The sequence below is a fragment of the Trachypithecus francoisi genome, unplaced genomic scaffold, assembly GCF_009764315.1.
Source record: "Trachypithecus francoisi isolate TF-2019V2 unplaced genomic scaffold, Tfra_2.0 Lachesis_group3, whole genome shotgun sequence".
NCBI lineage: Eukaryota > Metazoa > Chordata > Mammalia > Primates > Cercopithecidae > Trachypithecus > Trachypithecus francoisi.
The window spans coordinates 88,065,871-88,092,171 of record NW_022681468.1 but is presented as its reverse complement, the minus strand read 5'-3'; the positions used below and the strand labels follow the sequence as shown (position 1 = coordinate 88,092,171).

Here is a 26,301-nt window from a genome sequence, read left to right as displayed (position 1 = left end):
TCTGATCAATTTGTCTTTTGTACGGAATTGCTGGCTTCCAGGAGGTGCCCTGCATAACCAGTCCTTGTCCGTCTTCTGCCCCCAGCCAGAGATGCCATGGGGTGAACACCGTCAAGAACCAACCTTTGGCTTAATGAAATATCTGAGGCCAGTGACAAAAGTCTGTGACTTGAGTCACATAGCAGATAAATTATTATAGTTGTTTTTTCTTCCCCAGAGATCAGTTAGGAGAGGTTTTTGGAACTGTTTTAGAAAATAATATTTACACAATGCTGAGGTTATTCACATAATGCATTGCTTAATTCTTATAAACTCTAAAGTTCATGTAAAACTGGGAATTCAGAATAGACTTCTGTCTTTTGAAAAAACAATTTATCAAGATTACTTGACATATATCTGAAATGCTTTGGAATTTTTATAGACCACAGAAAAACTTTTTTCTTATTACTTAATATACCCTAGAACAACACAGTGTGCCAGACCATAGTACATCCGTAATTTAGAGCAGCAGATGTTGCTACACATGCTTCTCTTTAAGACCAAGAAGAAGCACAAGAGAAAATAAAACAAAAAGTTCAAAACAGAAGAGCAATGTGAAACAGTGCAGAGATGAAGGAGCTGAGTAGCCAAAGGCAGTTGGTTAAATTAGCAAAGACAGGGGATGTGGTGATCTGTACTCCATGTTTTTTGTGTGTATCATTTTAAACACTTTGTCTTTCTCCTTTCATTAACCCAGACGTGATAACATTCTACAAAATTTATTTTCCATTAAAACTAGACTTGAATTAAACTGAGGAAAAAAGTACTTGATATTCATTACAGTGGTTGGTTGCTTCACATTTTATATAAGAATTGGCCACAGTTTGCTGTGCCATGGTAATGTTTGTTATTTTGTCTTAGAGTCTGCTAATACTTTCATTTTGGTTTTAACTCCAGCTGATCCCACAGTTAAAGACTTAATCGGAGGCTTCACGGCTCTTCATTATGCAGCCATGCATGGCCGGGCCCGTATTGCACGCTTGATGTTAGAATCTGAATACAGGAGCGACATCATTAATGCAAAAAGCAATGACGGCTGGACTCCCCTCCATGTGGCTGCCCACTACGGCAGGGACTCATTTGTCCGGCTTCTCCTGGAGTTCAAGGCTGAGGTTGACCCACTCAGTGATAAAGGTACCACACCGCTTCAGCTTGCCATTATCCGAGAGAGGTCAAGCTGTGTGAAAATCCTCCTGGACCACAACGCCAACATCGACATTCAGAATGGTTTCCTGTTGCGATATGCCGTGATCAAAAGCAATCACTCTTATTGCCGAATGTTCCTTCAGAGAGGGGCAGACACAAACTTGGGTCGCTTAGAAGATGGACAGACTCCTTTACACTTATCTGCCCTTAGGGATGATGTGCTCTGTGCACGGATGTTATATAATTATGGAGCAGACACGAACACACGGAACTATGAAGGACAGACCCCATTGGCTGTTTCAATAAGTATTTCTGGAAGTAGTCGACCATGTTTGGATTTCTTACAAGAAGTCACAAGTATGTAATATAATTATTACTTTATTGCATTTTTAAAAAATTTGCATCTTCTGAGGAGCTTAATGTGTTTTTGCAACCTAAGATGACTAGATATTAATCATTCCTATAACCACTGCTTGGTAAGCGATGCCTCATTCTTCTGAAATAAAAAAATAACTTTGAATCACAAGATTTCATAAAAATTCAATTGTGTTTCTAAATGTAATAGGGGTAGACGGTAAGAGTGAGGGAAGGAATAGAGAGAAGGACACAGAGGAGAATTTCTTTAAATAAACAAAGATCTGTGTTAGAACAAGGCAATTCCTGTTGGTCATAAGGATAATCTTACCTGGCTTCCGTGGACTTCAAGTTGAGGAGTTAGAGGGAGAATTTTGGATTTTAGATTCCTTAGCTGTGAAAATATCCTAGAATTTGTGCTTTATTGCTAAGTTGTTCACGTTTTAGTTGTGGCTTTTCTGCTTCATGAGAACCCACATGAAATGGAACAGTGGTACTGTTTATTTAGAGATACTGCTAGTGGAAGTTAAGGATGCTAGAAATTGTTGTAAGAAAATATTTGCTAGCAGTGGGAAGTTTGGCACCACTGTCCCTGGACCACATGGCTTCCATTGTATTTGAACAATTTTTATGTGGATGCTTTTTTTTAAAGCCTTGAAGTGTCTGACCCACTTTCTGTAGTAATACATGCGTCCTAGTTGTTTCTGTGATGGGGTGTCAGTTTGTGTGGACTTAGCCATCGTCTCTTGTCAAGCTTCCATGTGACCAGTTGATTGTGTGTCTCATGCTTAATGTCCAACATGAAGCTAAAATCTGTAAACAAAATTGATTTTGCTGTCTGCTGAACTTTTTAATGAATTCCTTTTTCCTCACTGGTTTTGAACTTTTGATCATTATGATAGAAGAAGACATATTAATATCCTGGGTACCAGCTACTAGAGGACAAAGGCTTTACTTGAGTTGCTTGTAAATAACCCACTCTACCCCTTAGAACTGACCTTTGGAGTACAAACTTGCTTTATGAAGAAACAAAATGTAACTTGAATTTTGCAGATTCATGGAAGAAAAGATGAAATTATTATCACGAATGTATTCAGACTAAAGCATAAGAAGAAATCACACTACTTTGTCTACTCAGTGCTGGCTAGTACCAGTTTCTGTAATGTTGGAAATGGTCTCTCATTGCTGTCCAGTATAGTAGCCACTGGTCCCATGTGGCTGTTGAGCACCTATTAATATGACCATTGCCACTGAGGAATTGAAATTGTATTTAATTGCGATTTAAGTTTAAATGGCCACAAGTGCCTGGTGACTCCTTTGTTGATCCACACAGATCTGCCTGCCTTGGGAGAGGTATTTGGGGCTGGCTGGTGGGCGTTCCATTGCAGAAAGCTTCTGAGACACACACAAGCAGCCAAAGATGGGAGATATGATATCTGCAGTGCTGCAGTTCCTGGTTGCCTTGTTGTTGTTGTTCTTTTAACTTCTACATTAGAGACTTAGTTATCATGAGTGTGGCTGCCCTTAGGAAGGCATGTTATATACTCACCTAAATGCCTCAGCCTCCTTTTTTAAAAATACTTTGTTCAGCGGTTAATGGCATAGACTAGAGCTAGACTGCAAGAGTTTGAGCCCTAACTCTATCATGTGTTAGCTGTGACCTTGAGCAGATCACCTAATCTCTCTGTGCCTTAGTGTCCTCACCTTCAAATTAAGATAATATAGGCTTGTTATGAGAATTAAATGAGTTAATATTTATAATGCACTTAACACTTAACATGTTCCAGGCGCTGTTCTTTGTAATTGTTTTTCAAGATAAAGTGTGTAACTAATAAAGTGAGGGTGGATTAACAGCAAGAACTGGCTTACTACCAACAGAGCAAATCTTTAGATTAATATTCAACTCAAGCCTCCCAGTTTCAACCCTATATATGACTGTTTAGAGTCTGTACATGGAGGCACGCAGCCAGGTGGCTGAGAGGAGCCGCTGGGCAGGAAAAGCATGTGGGCAGCCGCCCTGTGTCCCTGAGCCCTTAGAGCTGCCCCCAGCAGTGCTGTTGCACAGCAGGAATGTTGAGTTAAAGGCTCACATGCACTTTAAAATTTGAGCAGATAGAAACATCAGTGGGGACTGCCTCTGTCTGTGCTTAGGTTCTCCACTGCACGAGGAGCAGAGCTATGCGCTTAGGAGGTCCTCAGTAAGTCCAGGCAGTCTGGCTGACTCTGTACAACGAGGGGTGGGGACTGAGGAAGCCCAGACTGCTTTCCTGAGTGCAGGGCCCTCTGTCTGTTAAGGCTGCAGTTGTCCTTTGTCTTCAGGTGCCTCAACATAATTTAATATTTCTTGACTCTCCAGTGGTGTTTCCTGCCAAAAGTAAATTGGTGTTTCTGCTTCACCTGTGTGTTCTTTGGCTCTAAACAGGTTTTCTTTTCCTGGTGAACAATATGGGCCAAGAAGGAGCAACTGTGACTGATGCTCTGGACTGAGCTTTCTTACGAAAAGCAGCTCGAAAGAAGGTTGGTTAGTTCAGGGAGCACTAAATCAAAGCTGAGAGCTTCTTCTAGCCTGTGTGCTCTAAGCACTGCAGCCCCAGGCATCATGCTGTTGGCTTATGATTGGAGATCGCAGACTGCCAAGGCATAAGGACAGCAGGGGGCCACATGGTGGTCTTCATTCTGGGACATTTTACTCTTCATCACACTGTTTTGACTAAAAACAGATTTTTTACATTGGAAGAGACCAAAAAAATTATAATACCAGAATTTAAAAACTACTCTGGCCTTTTGGAAAAATTGCTATAAAAACTCTAATATATAGTGCAAACAAAAACAAAACAGAGTGCACTCGTGGCTTGGTAATAAAGTAGCATCTGCTGGTGACTTGTTGACGCTGAGTAGGGGGAGAGGCCAGGAAGAGCTGCTGTTGCTGTTCCCTTCAGCCAGCCCGCTGTCTAGCATTCAGACCTCAGAACCTCCCCCTTCCAGGATGGCAGGAGCACAGCAGGGCCCATCCATGGAGGAGCCACTTCTCTGTGCCCAGGAACGATAAACACAGTTAAGAGGAGCCAAAGCACCTGCCTGAATAATGAACATCACTTATGGAAGGAAAGTTGTGTCCTGCTTAGTTGGCAGTGTTTATAAGAAGCCAGTTTTTAGTTTTTTACTTGTAGTCAAAAAAAAAAGAAAAAAAGAAATGAATAAATTAAAGAGAGAACAGTGAAGGTGTGACCAGTGTCAAGTAGAAATGGTAGTGACAGCCAGGCGCAGTAATCCTAGCACTTTGGGAGGCCAAGGCAGGCGGAGCACCTGAGGTCAGGAGTTTGAGACCAGCCTGGCCAACATGGTGAAACCCCATCTCTACTAAAAATACAAAAATTAGCTGGGCATGGTGGCACATACCTGTAATCCCAGCTGCTTGGGAGGCTGAGGCAGGAGAATCACTTGAACCCAGGAGGTGGAGGTTGCAGTGAGCCGAGATTGTGCTACTGCATTCCAGCCTGGGTAACAAGAGCGAAACTCTCTCAAGAAAAAAAAAAGAGAAAGAGACAGAGAGAGAGAGAGAGGAAGGAAGGAAGGAAGGAGAGTGGGAGGGAGGGAGGGAAAAGGAAAAGGAAAGGAAGAAGAAAGAAAGGAAGAAAAAAAAGAAAAGAAAGAGAAATAAATGGTGGTGAGGACAGACAGCAGTGGCCGTTCTGGAGGTAAATGGCCCCTTGTGCCTGAGCCAGGACTAGGTTGAGGCAAGTGAGGTGGCCAGGGCACAAAACTTAGAAGGCCCTCATTCTCAGGCTCGTGCACACAAAGTGGAATAATGTGTACATAATGTTTGCACACACACCACTCCAGAACTAAGACGATCCTGGAGGCTCTGGCGTATGGGCATTGGTTACAGTTCTCCAGCCTCAGGTGAAGAGCAGAAGGTTGTGGGAATGTTTGCCTCATTCAAAAGAGAAACTTTGTGGTTATGCACAAGAAAAGGGTGACACGAGAAAATGTTGTTAAACAGGTACAGTACTATAACCTCGTGAAAAGATCGTTCCTCAGTAAAGCTTGAGGAGTAAATAATAATACCACCCACCCTGAAGAATCAGATAGGGAGTTAGTGATTTTTTTTCTTCTTGCTCACAATGTAAACTCCCGTAGTCAATGTATGAACCAAGGAGTTATTCAGAATATGAAATCTTTTAGAAAGAGATTCCATGAGAAAGCTGAACCTGAGGCAGTGACTAGCAAGAACATTTAATCATATACATATTCACATATACATGCATATAAAAACGAGGCTTTAATGATTGGCACAACTGGAATTTTGTTCAAAGAGAAGTAGGAGAGAATGTATGTTTTTGGGGAAAACCCCACCTCAGAATGCTTAAGCACAAATTATAGACCTGGCAAGGTAAGTACTGTTCTCACTCTAAAGCCACTTCTTTAGATGAAAGGAAAGGATTCAAAAGAAAAGAGAAAGGACCAGGTGCAGTGGCTGACACCTGTAATCCCAGCACTTTGGGAGGCCAAAGCAGGTGGATCACTTGAGGCCAGGAGTTAGAGACCAGCCTGTCCAACATGGTGAAACCCCATCTCCACTAAAAACACAAAAATTGGCTGGGTGTGGTGGCATGCACCTATTGTCCCAGCTACTCATGAGGCTGAGGCAGGAGAATCTGAACCCGGGAGGCTTCAGTTGCAGTGAGCTGCAAGCATGCCATTGCACTCCAGCCTGGGTGACAGAGTGAGACTCCATCTCAAAAAAAAAAAAAAAAAAAAGAAAGAAAGAAATAGTAGTAGCTGCAGTTCCTTGTGCAAATGGTATAGAAATTGGAGGAAACTTTTCAGTAACACAGTCCAGTGAAAGTTGAGACAGCAGTAAACAGGATGGCTCCCTCCTGGAGAAGGCCACTGGGAAGGAGGCAGTGCCTGATTGGCTAGATTATTTGCAGAAAAGATGCCATACTGTGCTTTCTACCTAGGAATTCCTTTCACTGTGAGGGTTTTTACCCTTTATATATGGGAGAAAGGTTTGAAAGGCAAAGCAGAGTCAAAGGTTTGTTTGCCCCAGCAGACAAGGTACAGTGCTTGTTGGAGGGGTCACCTTGTCACTCCTTTTCCCCTCTGCCGGTGACATCCACATCTCTACTGTGTTGAGAATTTCACCTCCTCAGAGCTACTGCTTATTAAGGCATGAAGACAGTCAAGATTTGACAATTACCATTTAATAATTTCATTAATCTTAATAATTATGGTTATTTTAAATTCCCTGACTGGTAATTCCAGCACCTGTGTCATATTTAAGTCTGGTTCTGATGCTTGTTTTGTCTCTCCAGACTGTTTTTTTTTCGTGCCTCTTAGCATGTTTTGTGATTTTTTTACTGAAGCTAGACATGGTGGGTAACAGAAACTGAGGTAAACAGTCCTTTGACGTGAGGCTTTTTGTTAATCTGACTGTGAATTGGGCTGTGCGTCATGTTTATTGCAGCTGTGGGTGCCAGAGGGTTCCGGTCCCTGCAGTGCCCTTGTTTTTGTCCTGTGTCTTGGCTTTGGGCTTCCCTAAGCACCCTCATTGGAGAGAGGGTACATCCTGCAGCTTTCTTGGCTTTCATCCTGTGTCACACATTGGAGCCCCACTGGTGCAGTTGTAAGGTGTGGGAAGGGCCAGTGGTCTGCAGTCTTCTGATTCACTCTCAGTCTTTCAGTGGACCTGTGTCTCTAGGCTGCGTCTTCACACGTGTTTCTTCTTGTGTAGCTTTTCCAGCCCCATAAGTGAGACAGGAGGCCAGAGGGGACTGGACTCAGGAATGCCCTTTCCTCTTGGCTCTGAGACAAGGCTCTGAGAAAGTCTTTCCCACCTCCAGGGTGCGGGCCTTTATCATGGAGAAGGTTCTGGGTGCATTTCACAAGGGTTACTCTTCACCTCCTCATGCTGGAGCCATGAGAGGGTCTTTACTGGCTCTTTACCTTGAGGACTTGGTGGAGTTCCTGGGATTAGAACTCACAACCAAGTGGGAGGCTTCATAAGACCGGCTGCCACTCTCAGACTAGTCAATTCACAGTCTGGCCATTCGTCAAAATTACCATTTCAGCGTTCCTACCAGTTTATGGCTTCAATGACTTGGGCTGCAGGTGCACAGATCTCAGCCATGGCTCTGAGTTTGTTTCCTCTCCAGATTTTGGGTGGAGGTTTGCCCCACAGCTTCAGTTTTCTGATAGATCCATGAAAAGTCATTGACTTCGAGTTTATTCAAGTGTTTTGTCTTGTAAGGATGGGCATGATGATTTCCAAGCTCTTTACCTGTTGGAACTAAAACTGGAAGTCTATTTAGTTTTATCGTTTTTATTTAAAATAGGAAAAACATACTCTGTCCATTGTCCTTTGAGCTGGTTAATGTTTTGCCCACTGGGATCAGGTGTCTCCCGTACATCATCCCAAAGATCTCCCCGCCGTGCCTGTGCCAGAGGCACTGTTGAATCAGTAGGATGGGATGGTAGAGCAGCTAATGGGCTTCTGATCTAGCGTCTGACTTGCCTTGGAAACTTGGACAAGATGTTTAACACTCCCCCCACCCCACTGGCATCAGTTTCCTTCTCTGAAAAACCAGGGGAATTGGAACATAGTCCCCAAGTCCCTCCCTTTTAAAATTTCTTGCCACTAACTACTCTTAAAGGCTATGATTTTCTGCTGCTTATGATTGAAAACAAAACAAAAATGGTTTTTCTTTTTTAAATTTATGTTAGAATGTTTTTCAGTGTGGACTTTATAGCCGGGGCTCCTCAAGATTGTTTTAGGTGCCTATGAGATCAAAACTAATTTCCTAACAGTACTAAGATGTGATTTGCCTTTTTCACTGTGATGACATTTGTGTTGATGGTGTACAAGCAGTGGTAGGTGAAACTGCTGGCATGTTAGCATGAATCGAGACAGTGGCCCCAGCCAGTACTGGTCATTGTTCACTGCCAGACACTCTCAGGAAAAAAGATTCCAATTCCACTTAAGAAGGTCTGTGATGAAGCGGTAAAATTAATTTTATTAAATCTTGTCCCTGCGAATACTTTTTAAACTTTCTGTGGGATGGAAATGACTAGTATTCTTACTTCATACCAAAGTGCAGTGATTTGATTGAGGAAAAGCAACTTCAGTTTGTTTGAACTGAACTGGCAGCTTTTTCATGGAACACCATTTTTACTTGAAAGAGTAACAACTAAACTCTAGCCAGTTAGTCTTGGGTATTTGGCAGACATTTTCTTGAAAATGAGTAAAATTCACTTGTCACTTTAAGGAAAACAACTGACAGGACTTATGACCAGTCATAAAATGTGAACTTTGCAAATGAGAATTTTAGAAAACTTATATTTGCTGCTGTGAGATTCCTAGTATCTAAAGACTTCTTCAATCAGTGAAGATATTAACAAAGTGATTTTTTTTTTTTTTTTTTTTTTTTTTTTTGAGACGGAGTCTGGCTCTGTTGCCCAGGCTGGAGTGCAGTGGCCGGATCTCAGCTCACTGCAAGCTGCGCCTCCCGGGCTTACGCCATTCTCCTGCCTCAGCCTCCCGAGTAGCTGGGACTACAGGCGCCCGCCACCTCGCCCAGCTAGTTTTTTGTATTTTTTAGTAGAGACGGGGTTTCACCATGTTAGCCAGAACGGTTTCGATCTCCTGACCTCGTGATCCGCCCGTCTCGGCCTCCCAAAGTGCTGGGATTACAGGCTTGAGCCACCGCGCCCGGCCAACAAAGTGATTTTTTGATCTTCTATAATGGAACAGGTTAACGTTTGGAAGATCCACATAACCCAATGAACCTTGTTTTCCAAATGACTAATGCATAATGTCACAACAATCACACGTGGATAAACGATCCATTTCAAGTGCAAGTTGGACCAGTGGATTTCATATTGTAACTAACCATTAAGAAACGCCCACTTGTCTAGTTTTGATGGAGTATCAGAGAAGATCCACAGTTACTTGAAAAAAATTATTTAAAAATTCCTTCCTTTTCCAACTACGTGTCTGAGTGAGGCTGGATTTTCTTCAGGTGCTCCAGTCAAGACAGCGTGTTGTAGCAGATGAAATGCAGAAGCAGATCTCTGACTGCGGCTGCCTCTGTGAAGCCAGACATTAAAAGAGATTTGCAGAAAATTGTAAGAAGTGCTGTTCTCACAAAAATCCCTTTTGTTTTGGAAAGGAACTCTTTTTTTTTTACATAAAAATGTATTTCAATTGATAATGGATTTTTAAGTGAATTAGATATTTAAAAAATTTCTCAATTTCTAAAATGGTAAATGTAGATAAGTATAACTGACATAAAGATTCCTTGCACTTCTCCAATTTTAAAAGTGCAAGGGGGTCCTAAAACTAAAAGACTGAGACCTAGTGATATACATTCCCTACAATCAGATTTTTAGGGTGTCCTGTTAGCCTAGTGTTTCAGAATTTGGTGAATCTCTAATATATTTCTATTTAAAGTTAAAATCTGTGGATAATACGAGATGTAGTACATTATTGCTTGCCGTTTACTATCATATTTACTATGTAGGCTCTGCAGAGATCAGTGATTTCCTGAAATTTGTTTATAAAACTGGCTGGCTAGTTCAAAGGTAGTGTCCACAGTCAGTTACGGGTCAGATCCCTCGTTCTACTCTTTCCTCCCTTCTCAAGACTGCACTTGACTAGTCTTAAAGAAAAAGAAAAATTGTCTATCAGATACTGTGGAGTCAAGTGGATTCATGATTCAAATCAGTTTGGAAGACAAGTACCTTGGATCCTAGGTCCAGGTTTCAGAGGTTCACTGTGCACAGTAACATATCAAAGGGGCCAGGAAGTCCTTGAATAAATAAAGCATTTATTTGTTCACTCGTGTGAACAACTTACTTTCACATCTTACTTTTACACTGTAGCATCGTTTTAATTATTATTGTTTTAAGTTCTGGGATACACGTGTAGAACGTGCAGGTTTGTTACATGGGTATACATGTGCCATGGTGGTTTACTGCACCTATCAACCCGTCATCTAGGTTTTAAGACCCGCATGCATTAGGTGTTTGTCCTAATGCTCTCCCTCCCCTTGCCCCCCACCCTCCGACAGGCCCTGGTGTATGATGTTCCCTCCCTGTGTCCATATGGTCTCATTGTTAAACTCTCACGTATGAGTGAGAACAGAGCATCTTCTATTCCTGTGGCAGGCTCTGGTCTAGGTGATTCTTAAGTCAGAGAATATGCTAGTTTGGTATTTACTATCCATAGGAGGCTGAGCTGAGTAAGTGAGCTGTTTGTAGTAGACACTGTTCACAGACTGGAAGCCACCACCAGTATGCTTTGGGTGGTGTATAACAGGTAAGGCTGGGCTGTATTTTGATTTGTACGTTTTAAGGAGTTAACTGGTATGTATTTCTATGTATTTCTGGGCAGTTTGGCAGATGTGGTCAGTTCCAAACCCCGTGTTGCCTGTGGGTGTGTTTAATACTGGACTAATGAACTCTGAGTCCTGTTTAGAATATCCTGTTTAGAAAAAGATCAGGTAGATGGGAATTGAGTTGTATAAATGGTTTTGCAGAAGACAGTCTGTCGAGTACTTAAACTAGTTGCTTTTTGGAACATTAAACACAGATACTTGAAAATACTATTTTATAAATATCACGGTAACCTGAAATATTTTTGTTTAAATTTTAGCAATAGTCAAGTACTGTGTTCTAGCTGTAGAAGTAAAACTTTAAAGACAGCATTTCCAACTTTAAAATAACTTAAATAAGGCATAATAAAAATCACAACTCCTCCTTTTTTTTTAATTTTAAGAAAGCAAAATTTAAGCTTGGGCTTTCTCAGGTTAAACCCCATACAGCAATAAGTATATGAGCAGCTGATCACACAAAATGCCTCTAAAACAAGTGCCTTCCCTTCCTGTGTTCCTTTTGAATGCTACTTTAATATTTTTGTAGGATGGTTTATCCAAAGCAGTGTTGTGTAGTACAGCTCTTTGGAGAAGTAATTTGTGTAATACATTTTAACCAGGGGCATTTTTGATTATTGATTTATAATTATATCATAGTCTTACCAGGTTTTTCAGTCCCAGTTATTAAGAATCACTTTTAGAAATAAATAGTAACACAATTTTTAGTCAAATTGCATCACATTTTAAGGTTCTTTGATACAGAAAATATCCTGCCGTTTATAGTATTTGTATTACTTTATATTTTTGATATAGACATCTAGAGATTTCTTGTCATTTGACTTAGTGCAAATGGAAAATATAATTCAGAGCTCATTTACCTATGGAAAAAATCTTCCAATAGAAAAATATCATAAGCCTGATGTTGTATACATTAGGATTCTATCGAAGAGAATACCATAATTGTTATTTTAAGGAGAGCTGGAAACTGCCTTTGTCCTATAAAGTAAGATTTGTTTAGCACATTTCATACTAGGTCCCTGTGAAGGGAATTCAGATGCAAGAGCAAAGGAATAAAATGTATTTATGGTAGGATTTTTTTTCTCTTTTTCTTTTTCTTTTTTTTTTTTTTTGAGACAGAGTCTCACTTGTCGCCCATGCTGGAGTACAATGGTGTGATCTCAACTGACTGCACCCTCCACCTACAAGGCTCGTGCAATTCTCCTGCCTCAGCCTCCTGAGTAGTTGGGACTGCAGGCATGTGCCACCATACCCAGCTAATTTTTGCATTTTTAGTAGAGATGGAGTTTCGCCATGTTCGTCAGGCTGATCTCAAACTCCTGACCTCAGGTGATCTGCCCGCCTTAGCCTCTCAAAGTGCTGTGATTACAGGTAGCGTGAGCCACCATGCCCAGCCTATGGTAGGATTTTAAAATGGGAAGCTGAAATAAAACAAAGAGATATTGGACGACCATCCCAGATGTTGACCTAAGATGGAGAGAGTCCGGAAGGACCAGGTCAGGTGTGTAGAGCAATCCAGAGGACGCAAATCTTTCACTTATTCCTTTGTGCCCCCCCTCCACCTCCAATTTCTACCCCTCTCCACCCGAAAGAACAACTTTGGAACTTTGTTTTGCCTTCATTTTGCTCAGTTTGGGTATTTAAAAATATTTTTCCTCTCTACCTTTATGAATCTAGATATTTTTAAACAAATAAGTTGATCCTATCGTAAAAACAGTAATGGCGATGTCACAGGGAGGTGATTTAGGATATTTAATTTTCTAAATTATGCCGCTGGCCCTGGTTTTGTAATTTATACTAGACCCTTCAAAAGCTGATTTCCTATTTTATACCAGCCCAATTATTACTAATGATGGGCTTCTTTATAAAATGGAAAGACTAATAACTCTTTGAACTATTATGTAATTCCATTGTAGTTCATTAGTATGAATACCTGGTAGTTTTTTCTGCATCCCCTAAAGGGTTTCTAGTTCTTTAAATTATGCTCTTTTGTGAGATGTCTTCCAGTTTTCCCCTGTTATCATCCCGTGGACAGGGAAGTTGTTCTTTAATGGGAGGAATTAATTTTCTAAGATGCCTAGTAAATGGTGTGCACATTTGTGTTGATTTTTCTTCTTTCATTCTCTTTATACTCTTTCTCTGCTTCTCTTCTTCTGCCACTGCCCTTCTCTTCCCTTGGTCCTTTAATCTCTGGGATAGTGCATTGTTGAATACATATAGCATTAATAGATGCTCGGCCGGGCGCGGTGGCTCAAGCCTGTAATCCCAGCACTTTGGGAGGCCGAGACGGGCGGATCACGAGGTCAGGAGATCGAGACCATCCTGGCTAACACGGTGAAACCCCGTCTCTACTAAAAATACAAAAAAACTAGCCGGGCGAGGTGGCGGGCGCCTGTAGTCCCAGCTACTCCGGAGGCTGAGACAGGAGAATGGCGTAAACCCGTGAGGCGAAGCTTGCAGTGAGCTGAGATCCGGCCACTGCACTCCAGCCTGGGTGGCAGAGCAAGACTCCGTCTCAAAAAAAAAAAAAAAAAAAAAAAATAGATGCTCAGTAAATACTTTTAAGCGATCAGTTGACAAAAAAATAAGTACTTCTCTTTCAGTCATAATCTTCTATTCCTAAAATGCCATTTCTGAAAAAAAAACTCCTTAGACAGTCTTAGAAATGACAGTACTTACCATGAGCAGTCCTTATTATGCCTAAAATTTAGCTCACTTTTCACTCAGCAATACTGGTACATGGCAAGATGAGTTCATACCTGTACACTCGTAGAGAAACAGTGTCATGATATCCCTCACTTCGTCTCTGCACATCTTTTTATACAGGTAAAAGCCCTCACATCTCTGCCTGATTCAAGTCAGGCAGGGATTTCTAGAATATGATTTATATCAATTTGCCCAGGACTGTTTCCCACAAATGGGTTTCCAGTTGCTCCTTTACTGTTAAACTGTCACCTAGTTTTCTTACTGTCCTGACACCAGGAAGATGGAGACTGCAGCTTCCAAAGAGGGCCCTCTACTTTTTTGGTAACCAGAAGCAGACATCCTTACAAATATTTAAAAATGTATTTACCTGGTACTTACTGTGTGCTTGGCACTTTATAAGCACTTTACCAAAATTAACTTTTTTAATGCTTGTAAAACCTTTGAGGTGAGTGTGATGATTATGAGAAAACAAGCAGGAAGCTAAGGAGCCCAAGATCACACAGATTGCAAGTGGTGGTGGGGCCAGGAGCCAAATCCAGGCAGCCTGGCTCCAAAGTTGATGCTTTTAACCACTATGATATGCCTCTATCATTAAAGGAAATTCTGCAGACAGGAGTTACACATGGTCAAGAAACCTTTAAAAGGTCAGATTCTTCCAACAACACACGTTTTAAGGAGAAGAAAAATTAGTCTAGAGCATTTCAACATATTGACTAGAGCATTTCAACATATTTAGGCCTAAGAATGTGCATTTTTCCCTGGAAAAGGCTTACGCAGAGATAAATAACTTGTGAAGATGGTAGCATTTCTGTCAGTGCTTCCCTTGAATTAAAGTTGTTGTCTCATTTTTGCCCTCTTGCATCTTATCATAGATAATGAAGAAAAGCCAGTGATACTTACAGTATTCTGCCTGAGGAATCTACTTAAATAGACCATTAGGTCATTAGGACATTTCCTGTTTACCACATTACCCCAGGTGACAGTGTTGCCAGACTTTGCACTATTACATACATACAAGGCTTCCCTGTCTTCCAGCTTCTAGTAACATTCAAAAAACTTTTTTATACAGCCCCAACCAACAGGCTTCTTAAAGCCCTTCTGGCTTCCTTGTAACACTCACCTCAAAGCCCTCCCACTGCCTGGTGCCAAGGGCAAAGCCCCACTTTCAGGTGCCAGAGTCTCATCTAATGCTGTAGCACTTTAGTGGCTTAAAACAACAAGAGTCATTTGTTTTACTTCCCTGCTCCACACATTATTTTCTGGAGCAATTTGACTGGGGCATCTCTCTTTTGAAAATGGCTCACTCTTGCGGCCAGGCGACGTCTGTAATCCCAGCACCTTGGGAGGCCAAGGCAGGCAGATCACCTGAGGTCAGGAGTTTGAGACCAGCCTGACCAACATGGTGAAACCCTGTCTCTATTAAAAATACAAAAATTAGCCAGGCGTGGTGGTGCATGCCTGTAGTCCCAGCTGCCCGGGAGGCTGAGGCAGGAGAATTGCTTAAATCCTGGAGATGGAGGTTGCAGTGAGCAGAGATTTTGCGACTGCACTCCAGGCTGGGTGAAGGAATAAGACTGGCTAAAAAACAAACAAACAAAAGGCTGCCTCAGGTGGCTGGCGAGTTGGTGCTGGCAGTTGACTGGGAGCTCAGCCAGGATTATTGGTCAGTGACCTCAGTTCCCTTGTGTAGGCTACCAGAGCATCTTCGTGGAATGGTGGGTGTGCTGCAGTAGTAAATGTCCCAAGAGTCTGGCAAAAGCTGCATCACCTTTTGTGACTTAGCCTTGTAAGTTACTTAACAACACTATCACCATTATCACAGACCCACCCAGTTCCAATAAGAGGGAACATAGACCTCATCTCTTAATGATAGCAGTGTCCAGCCTCATTGTGGAAAGGCAGGAGAGATAGAAGGTAATGTGGTCATCTTTGGAGAGAAGTCTGTCACAAAACAAATCCATGTCAACAGATCCCCCATTCCGTAACCTTTTGTCTCAGTCCCTTCTTTTTTTTATTTCTTGATACAGAGTCTCACTCATTTGCCCAGGCTGGAGTGCAGTGGCATGATCTTGGCTCACTGCAACCTCTGCCTCCCGGGTTTAAGTGATTCTCCTGCCTCAGCCTTCTGAGTAGCTTGCCACCACCATACCTGGCTAATTTTTTTTTTTTTTTTTGTATTTGTTTAGTAGAGACGGAGTTTCACCATGTTGGCCAGAATGGTCTCAATCTCCTGACCTTGTGATCTGCCCACTTCAGCCTCCCAAAGTGCTGGGATTACAGGCGTGAGCCACCGCGCCCGGCCAGCCCCTTCTTTTTTACCTTAGCTAAGCAAATTCTAATAATTTAGTTTTTACCATTTTTTTGAATGATGTTTTCATTTAAGTATGCCTGTATACACATATGTAAACTCGTTCCTCATCTGTTTTTTGCCTGAATATGTTGTGGTGGTTCTTTTTATTAATATTAAAAAGGGCCTGGCATGGCAGCTCATGCCTTGTAATCCGAGCACTTTGGGAGGCTGAGGCAGCTGGATCACTTGAGGCCAGGAGTTCGAGACCAGCCTGGCCAACATGATGAGACCCCATCTCTACTAAAAATACAAAAATTAGCTGGGCATGGTGGCACATGCCTATAATCCCAGCTACTCAGGAGGCTGAGGCATGAGAATAGCTTGAACTTGGGAGATGGAGGTTGCAGTGAGGTGAGATTGCACCACTGCACTCCAGCCTGGGCAACAGAGTGAGACTGCTTTGCAATAAATAAATAAATAATACTTAAAAAGAACCCATCATCTATTAGGAAAATCAGATTCTTTAAAGAAAGAAGATTCACATCTAATTCACATTCCAGTTTGCATTTGCAGATCAAATACTGTAAGCATTTCCTGAAAAATGACAATGATAATTTATTCTTTTCCTAAAGTAGCCCATGAATAGTGTTGAAAAATAATTCAAAACAGGCTTGGAAATGATTTGCTGTTGACCTGGGTGTATTTTGCGTTGACTGTTTTATACTTTAAGGACAACCCTATTAAGCATTCATTCAACTCATATTCGCTGAATACTGTGTCAGCTGTCAGGTTTACATTGGCAAATGGAGCCAGACATGGCCCTCCCCTCATGGAACATGTCATATAGTGAGGAAGATGGGCATTAATTAACACATAATCACCAAATAAATGTGAACTCACAACCTTATTAAATGTTATAAAGGAAAGGAACTCTGGGAGTATCTGATGGTGAATCCTGACATAGTCTCCTGTGATGAAGTGCTATTTTGGCAGAGATCTGAAAGGTGGAGGAGACATAATCCTCCCAAGAGACACATGAGAGTGTGTGTCACATCCCTGCACAGATCCATGTACAGACATCTGTGGATACACATACTCCTAGTTTACAGACATTCCTAAGAAAGCAGTCACTTCTGCTGCCATTCTGTTAAGAGATCACATAGCAGGTAACCTCTCAAAAAGCATATGTTCATACAGGCCTTACAAAGCAGAGATCTGTCAGCCTTTGTCATTTATGAAGAAGTACTTCATTTTGAATAATGGTGATCACGGTAAACAAGTACAATGGATATAAGGGATAAAATACAAGAATAGTTTTCCAAGTATGGTCTAGTGGACCCTGGAGTCCCCAAGACCCTTTTGGGGTATCTGTGAGGTCAAAATGATTTCTTTCCTTTTTTTTTTTTTAATAGGGAATGCAAGCCACAGTTTCTGTTTTATAAACACAAACTTTTGTATTACAAATACAAAGTAAGAAAAGATAGTTGATATGTTAGCTGTTAGGAAGGGTGAAAACTTTATATAAACTTCAAAAGGCTGCTTTCTGCATCTGCATCAATGTAATTTCATGATTCTCTACCAGTTTCATTTATAGAAAGAATCTTTGTAATCAAATTATTATTCGTGTTCGTGTCCCCCATATCTGTAGGAATACAGTTTATTGTCTGCTCCTCCACTTGAAGGAGCCCTGTGTCTGTCTAGTCTGCTCTCAGAACTTTGTCTTCATGAGCAGCCACATCATAGAGAGAAGCCTTACAACTTCTTGTATCCCACAGCTTGACAGTGTTATATAAGGATCCTGAAATCAGCGGTGGTTCATGGGTAGGAGACCATTGTACTGATGTCTCCCAACCTGTGTGAGGTTAGGGACGCAACACGAAAGAACCGTCTTTAGTTTGGGGATCCCACAGTCTGATATACCTATCTGTGCTTCTAGACGCTAAACATTTACAAAGTGGAGAATAGGAAATACAATTAAACACTTTATTTCCTGTAAAGTTGACTTAAGATTGCCAAACATGACATCCCACACACTAATTGTATGCTCCCAAGGTACACTGCAGATTTCTTCAGCATCTGACCACACCACTGAGGAAATTGCTTCCTTGTGGCCAGAGAAGGTCACTATGGGAGTCCTTGTTAGTCCCAACTGCTCTGTTTTCTGTTTCTTTCTTGGTCAATTTGTGGATTCCTCCATTTCATCTTCTTCTGTAGGGACTGTAGACCAGATCCTTAGCATCTTATCCCAGGAGCCACTGCAAAATTTAGTTGCTGAGCTATCAATAGCTGTAGAATCTATACTTGTGCCGCAGTGTAGGGTTTTCACTTTGTTTCTCTCAACATTCCACTCCCATGAGAGAACAGTCTGATCCATAGAGGCACTCAGTAATAACACAAACTGTGTTTTATCACCCAGGCCATATCTTTTACAACATCCATATGTCCCACAATTGTCAATGTTGACTTTCCTTCCAAGGACCAGATCCGAACTAGTCAAGATCCATACCTCTGTCCCTTAAATTGAACTGGTCCAGTCATCATGGACACATCATTCTGGTTGGGGTGCAGTATACTTCTCCGCTTATTCTATTTCCACAACTTCTTCTAATGAGATGTTCTCCCGTTCCATGTGTTTGACCAAGAGCATTCGCAGAAACTGATCCTTAAAAAGGAAATCAACTCCATATATTTGTGGAACTCATTTCTGTCCTTTATTTATTATTGATGGTGTTAGTAAGGTCATCACTTTCAGAGACAGCAGTGATTGAGAAGGGAACATCATCAATGGCCTATTTCTTGTGATCAGTGTAGAAGTGTGTTTGCAGCTGGGCAATGGCAGGGAGTGCACACAAGACTTGGCCACAGAAACATATGGGCTAGTAGGCTGAGAACGGGAGCCCCTGTATCTTAGGACTACAAAGAGACAGCTCAAAATTACACTGCACAGGTAAGCGAGAAGCTGCAGTCTAATCCCGGACTTTGCTTTCTCTCCATAGGTCTGCTCCTGATTTTCATAATAACACTGAGATATGATTTGCCTTTTTCTCATTCCTTTTGACACGAGTGTCATTGTTTTCCAGAGACTAGGTGGTGTGATTGATGTGATTTATTTCAACAGATTGAATTCAGAAGCATATATGAAAATTCAGCTATCATCTATTAAGCCAGACATTAAAAGCTTTGCAAAAATGTGAAAGAATAACATTCTTCTTGTTAAATTTTTTTTTGGTTTTGGAAAATATAGTTAATTTTCATAATGATGTGTTATTTATGTTAACATGTAAAGGGTTTATTAGAATGAATTTAAAAGTATTTCTAAAATTTCTGTTTTAACTTAAAATATGGCATTTATCTATAGGGATAGCCCACATAAAAGTTTTTTTGGGGTTTGGAATAATTTTTTTAAAATGTAAAGGAGTTTTGAAACCAAAAAGTTTGAGAATGACAAATATGGCATTCAACTTGACTTTAAGCATGCTACTTAATCTCTCTGAGACTCTATAAAATGGGGGCGATGATCAAAGTACTTCCCTCATAAAAGGATGAAAGGAGTTAATATATGTCATGAGCTCTTAACAATACAGGCACAGAGTAAGTATTCAATACATATTAGCTTTATTATCATGTTTAATATGAAAGCAAAACTCCCTTGACTCCAAACACTACTGAAGCACAGTTGAAGAATTCTTGCTTGTTTTTGGAGCCATCTTTATTGTTTTGGTAAAACAAAATATTCCAAAGGGAAAGAAATAGGATTTTGTGATTTTTCTTTTGAATTGAGATATAACAGGAGTTTTTATTGGCAAATGATCAGGGTGTGGAAGCTTGAAGCGATGCAGATTCAGAATACCTTGAGGTGCTTTTCACACCCCATTCCTGCTGCACTCAACTCTCAGCCTTACAACCAAGGTTCTGCTATGTTCAGAATCATGGAAAACAGGTGGGCAGATCTGGAAAGCTCATTTGGAAATTTCCACAGAGACCGTGGTGGGCTTCGGGGCTCCAGTGTCCTAGACCCAGAGCCGAAAGGGAGGCTCACAATAGGGGACATCTCATTCAGTCCCCACACTTTTCAGATTGAGAACCCAAGACTCAGAGCAATGATTGGCTCACAGTGGCTCACCAGCCTGAGAGAGACCTAATCAGAATGAGAACCAGAGTTTTCCTGATTTGTAACAGAAAGGATATGAGGCTTAGAATCAGAACTGTTTTTAGTCTCAGTCTAAAGCCTTAATTGGTTGTCTGATATTAAGCAGCTTGTTTACATCTGATACTCAGTATTCTTATTTGTAAAATGGAGGTGAAAATATCCACCATCCCAGGATTGTGAAAAAGATCAAATAAGGCATTGCATGAAGGTCCTAGGACACTTTGTTTGAGTTGGTATCTTTCCGGGCCTTTGCGTGTAAAGTCCATGGAGAGAACTTCTCAGTGAAATAAACAGTTTTTTTCAAAAGTGCCTTAAATATTGTGCTTTGTGGCTTTGTAACATTCTCTTTTTTCTGTCTTTTTAGGACAGCCCAGAAACTTGCAGGACCTGTGCCGAATTAAAATTCGACAATGTATAGGCCTTCAAAACCTAAAGCTACTTGATGAACTACCAATTGCCAAGGTCATGAAAGACTACTTAAAACACAAATTTGATGATATCTGATATACCAGAACTGTGAGCAGGATTAGGAGTTATATTCCAGATACTTAAAAGGCTTTTTGCCTTGCACAAAGTATATCCTATGCAATTTCTGATTTGCTGTGAAATCAGAAAGCAGGTATACACTTTTGGGTTTTCTGTTTGTTTGGTTGGTTTTCATTGTAGGGGAGGGATTTTTTATATATATATAAAAACACACACCACATGCTTGAAGGTCTTAATTTGGTTTCTTGGTCCAAGTTTAAGAGGTCCAAGCTTTGTATACAATACTGCATTTAGAAAAAATGTCTTTTCTTAAATGACACAAGCAGGTTTGGAGTGGAGAATTTACCCTTTCCAAATTTATGGTTTCCTTGGTAAGCGCGGTATTCTAAACCAGCAAAGCACTTGTTAACGTTTGGAGGCACAGTTTCACCCAGGGGGTCCCTGGGTTCCTCTGGAAAATGCCCTAAGAAATGTTTAAAGTAATGCTGTCACCTCATTCATTTTTAATGAGTACAAATTGGCCGTTTCAAACTGTTCTTTTTCCTAATTGATGTAGCTTTCGGATGTCATAAATTCAGTACCTCTGCTTTTCTTTTGGTGTGCTCTTGTTTTTAACTTTTTTTTTTTTTTAACAACTGTAGTACACTACCCTGAGACATTGTGTCTCGATTTCTATCTCTAGTTAGAGTTGTGCTTTTAAAAAAATTAACGAGAAAGAAACTAACTTTATTGAAACCAGTGTATTCTGTTTTTAAAACTGTGCCTGCAGTGCAATACTCTTTCTGGTGTATTTTATCCATTATTTCACTTGCTGGTCATCATTTCACAGCCAGCTTTGACATGCCCGTGAGAACAGGAGCCGCCACTTTAATTTTCATTGCAGAACCATACTATGTCAGTTGCAATTTCCATTTTAAGCTATGTATTTTACTTCACTTTAAGCAGAAAATTTTGTATCCTGGTGGTAGAGTCTTCCCTTAAAAATTGTTAAATCATTTGGCTTTAATGGTTCAATAATTTGGGGTGGCTTCATGGTGTTTCTTTTTCTCCCAGTTTAAAAAAAAAAAAAAACTTTTTAAGGGTAAAATCTTTAAGGGGTATACATTTATAAGTCTGGCTAATTTCTAATATGCTAAATAAACATTTCCTATTTTAAGGTTATATACAGTGAGGCTCTTCAGGACAATTCTTTTCTGGGTTGATTGGGCATATGTTTGCTGTGTAAACACGGATCTGATAAGTGTCAGTAACAATGGAAAAAGTCCCAGAGGCATTAGGCATCTAAGATGATGCCCTCAGAAATGTATTCTGTGCTTGATTTGTGTTATTAGCTTCAGAAGAATCTTTTCAGATGTCCCAGTATTGTTTTTAGTGCTTTGGGAAAAAATATTCACACACTGTTAATAAATTTGTTATCAGAAGTTTACAAGATGAAGGGCTTCTCTCATCTGAATTTCTAGATTTAAGTCATGAAGCGTAAACTGTTTCACCCAGAAGTGTAACTAAGCAGAATTAGGGGTTGTCTCTGGCTTACCTTTTTCAGAGCCAGCAGTGCTATTTTCTCAAGCACAGCGTTTGTTCTCTTGGGTGCAGAGTAGTTGTGGCATCTTACACTCTGATCTGCTTGTGCCTAGGCATTGCACAGGTTTCCAAAGACGGGCAGCTTCAGAAAAAAGGATTATTCGGGAGATTACTGGGGTGACCCATAGACTCTTTGGCATAGACTCTTTCGCAGGCAGCCAGTCTGAGTGTGGCCAGTTCTATAACCATCCCCAAACTAGCTGGAGCCTGATGGATAGGAACGAGTAGTCTGTCCTTTTCCCCATAAAAATATTCCAGAAAGTTATCTCCAGACAGAGTCCCCTGTGAAGACAGTTGCCAAGCTATATTCTCATTCTTTAAACCAATACCCAGGTCAGGGCTAGGACACACTAGCAGTCTTAGGGACATGGTGTGGCTAGAAATGAATTGAGTGTGACTTCTCCCTAAAACCCCAGGTCCAGGGATGTGAGGAGGCAGAGGGGTGCCTGGAGTTTCTGCACTCTGAGCAGTGATGTTAATGTAACACTTGCACAGGGCTTATTTCCACGTATGTGTGTGTTAATTTATTCACCTAGTTTAAAATGATTTTCTCTCCCCAGCCATTCAGAGGTTTCCAAACTAAGCCACTGAGTTTGAGTCAGGGAATTCCAAGTAAAAAAAGATCAGATTAAGGTAAATTCTTTGTTCTGTATGCTGCTGTGACTTCAGAAAAAAATTATGAGAGCTCTTCCTGGAATTTTGAAATTTCTATTTAATGAAGAAGTGTATAATTCCATTATTTATTGTTTGAGGTTTGATTTATCTGGAAGCTTAAAAAGAATGTTTTATTTTTGTTGTTAATAAAATCCCAATCACATTTCACAATAACTAAAATGTCTCCAAGTGGGTTACTGGTAGATTATAGTGGTGAAACCTGCAGGTCTGCATTTGAATTGGATTGACAGAGAAGCATTCGTGCTCGCATAATGAATAGGGAGAACAGATATTTTCAGAAAAATCAACTGATTGTTTTTTCCAGAAGACAGAACAGAAAATGTTCCGAATATTTTCAAATTTGTCAGATTCTTTTATGTTTCCTTTGAAATTTATTATTTAAGCCTATTACTAAACCTTTATAAAAATATATTTGGCAAATACACCAAAGAAACCAGCTCATAAAAGATTATGATCATTAATGAACTGTAAACCTCATCTTTCGAAAACAAGGTTTTGTGTTTTTTTTTTTTTGTAAATATTTGTGTTTATAAATGTACAGCAGAGTAAGAGTGTTTTTTAGATTATTTAATTCCCATATTTCTAAACTATTTACTACACAGTAATCCATGCCTGTTAGTTTGGAAGACTTGACTGTTTCGTTTTTTAATTCATTATCAGTCATGCTTGGAACAACATTTCCACTAGAGAATTCAGTGTTCTGGCAGTAGCAAGAGTGCACATCTGGAGCATGAGGGAGTCGAGCATGATTTGTCAGATGCACACCCTAAGAGACAAGAATGTGTAGTTTAATGACCAGCGTGGACCATACGAAATCGAGATTCTAACTTTCCTGCAGAAGTGCTCATTAGCCCAGAATGTGATTGGGATAAGGCCATTTGCCCACAAATTTAGCTTTCATGTAACTCCTAGTGTGTTATATCATAATGTATTTTGTTCTTCCTTTTTAATGTAAGTTTTGCTTTGGGTCAATTTGAATTAAAAAAAAATCAAATCTGATTTAAAACATGTTGGAGTTGTATTTTATTTCCAGTCTACCTTAACTTTTTAATATGTCCAGCTATTTGGTGAAAATAAATAAAACTCTGTCCTTACTTCATCAGCATTTTAGATCACTGGGAATTGTTTAAGAATATGATGATGCGGAAAACAATACCACTCTACATTGTCACCAGATAAGCCATTTCTTACCCTCCTTTAATTTGTTTAATGCATTCTGCAAATACCAGCCAACTAAAGATTATCACAGTGTTGAGTGTATCGATCCAGCACCGGGCTTTCTTGGGCCATAATCGCCACCTACCTCACGCGTGTCACACCTTGACTGAGGACAGGATTTAGACCACAGCGTTTCTAAACGTAGGACAGTATGCAGTCAAAGCAATGAATCTGACTGAGTTACCCTGCAGGAGATGAAGCAAAACAACTTTGATTTCACATTTCCTCTATAAAACATAAGCACAGCTTGATTCAGGAGAGACCCAAAGTGAATATGAATGATGGTGTGCTGAGAGAAAGGGAAGAGGGACTGCGTAGTACCCCATGCAGGAGTGGGATGTTTTGGAATTATAATCTTGTTGCAGCCTTGTCCAGGGTTTGGCACAAATGAAGGCCAAGAATAGGACATTTGAAACTATTTCTAATGATCAGCAGGGGAGTTCAGCTTTGAAAAATTGCTGTGTTGCTTGGAAACCTTGAGATCATTCCTTTTCCAATATGATAGAAGTAGTATATTGTTTTCTCAGCTGAAAGACAGTTTACAAAAATAGTTTACAGCTATTGATAAAACATTATCTACTTGATAAAAAAAATAGTTCCACATCTCACATATTTGGATATCTGAGATGAAAGAACATGGATTTGTATCCTCTGCCTATATTTATGTAACAATGTAACTGTGTGTGCTTAACTGAAGGAGTAAGAGTGAAGTTTTACAAGTTTTGATGATAGAACTCAACATACTAAGATACAAAGATAATTTTTCTTTATTCTATCTTTAGTTATTTTGTTATTACCTACTAAATGAAACAAAGGTTCAGACAGCATATGGCCAACTGGATCTCATAACTTCTCTTGTATGCCCCTGACAAATAGGGTTCCACTCTTTGTAATATATTTCCTGAAGACCATGGCTCATTTGATGGATATTTCCTTATCTTCCAGAAGAACTCTGTGATTCCTGAGTGACAGTCAACATTCTGAATCACATTTGAAAAGACTGAGGTGATTTGTGTATGGACTATAAAAGATCATCAGTGTGGGAGTAAAACCCTGAACTAGCCCTGTTGCCCCAGTGCTTGGTCTCACTGTCCTGAGCGAGTATCTTACACTAAATGATTAGATGTGATCTTTAAGTCTCATTCATCCGGCTATGCCTAGAGCACCTCAGTTGTGTATCTGCAAGGCAAGGGTTTGATTCACTCTGACCCTTAAACCGTTGGAAGTGAAGGATCACATTCAAGCACAGTATTTCTCTTTCACATATGTGACCTTTTAAAAACATGTCATCATTGGTAGTTATTATAAGTTTATTTTATTTTATTTTAGAGACAGAGTCTCACTCTGTCACACAGGCTGGAGGGCAGTTGGCACAGTCTTGGCTCACTGCAACCTCTGCCTCCTGGGTTCAAGTGATTCGCCTGCCTCAGCCTCCCAAGTAACTGGGATTATAGGTGTGCTCCACTACGCCTGGCTAGTTTTTGTATTTTTAGTAGAGACGGGGTTTCGCCATGTTGGCCAGGCTGGTCTCGAATTCCTGACTTCAAGTGATTGACCTGCCTTAGCCTCCCAAAGTGTTGGCATTACAGGCGTGAGCCACCACGCCCGGCCTGTAAATATATTTTCAATCTTGATTCCAGTATCTTGAAAATCTCACTTGGAACATTTATGTTTCCTTTTTATTAGAACACTGTTTTAAATTAAAAGTGTAATGTTACGTTACATTAAGAAGTAATGAAGTGATTCACTTTTTTGCGAAACAGTAGTTTATGAATCAGAACAGAGATGGCTGAATTTGGACAATGACATTCAGTTTAAGGTGAGAAATTTGGTTATGTGATGAGTAGACTGACACAGAAGTACTCCAGCTGCAGAGATTTCCTATTTTATCTGGCAAATGTAGTCATATTTTTCTTGCTGCTCAGTTTTGAGCTGATGTTGCTTTTCTTCCTCTAATAGTTTCAGGTCAGGTCACTTCTTAGTTTTCTTTTTCTTTACCAGAAAAAAGAACAGTTGTGGGGCATGGACTTACTGTACATGACCATTTTAGATTTCTCTAGAGAGTTTCTAGATTTTCCCTCTTCATTCTGGTCACTTAACCCTTTAGTGAGGTACATGCCTGTGTACAAGGTGTAGACTCAGCCTCATCAGGTTGTTTTAGTGTGCTGATTTTAGAGTTCCCAAATGGCTTATTTTCTCCACCTTACCTGAGTAGAAATATAGCTTATCATTTTGGAAGAATGCCTCATTAGTTGGCTACAGCC

At 40.4% G+C, this 26,301-nt stretch overlaps 1 protein-coding gene and 1 pseudogene across 1 annotated transcript in view; one reads left to right on the top strand and one right to left on the bottom strand.

Annotated features, from left to right (window-relative positions):
- ASB7 (ankyrin repeat and SOCS box containing 7) overlaps window positions 1–23,827 on the top strand; it is a 50,197-nt gene extending 26,370 nt beyond the window's left edge. Inside the window, exons 5-6 of the mRNA XM_033188833.1 lie at window positions 937–1,542; window positions 20,442–23,827. Coding sequence (XP_033044724.1) covers window positions 937–1,542; window positions 20,442–20,581 — 746 coding nt within the window. The 3' untranslated portion in view covers window positions 20,582–23,827. The remainder of the gene's footprint in view (window positions 1–936; window positions 1,543–20,441) is intronic.
- LOC117069536 lies at window positions 17,545–18,635 on the bottom strand (annotated as a pseudogene).
- Window positions 23,828–26,301: the final 2,474 nt, after the last annotated feature.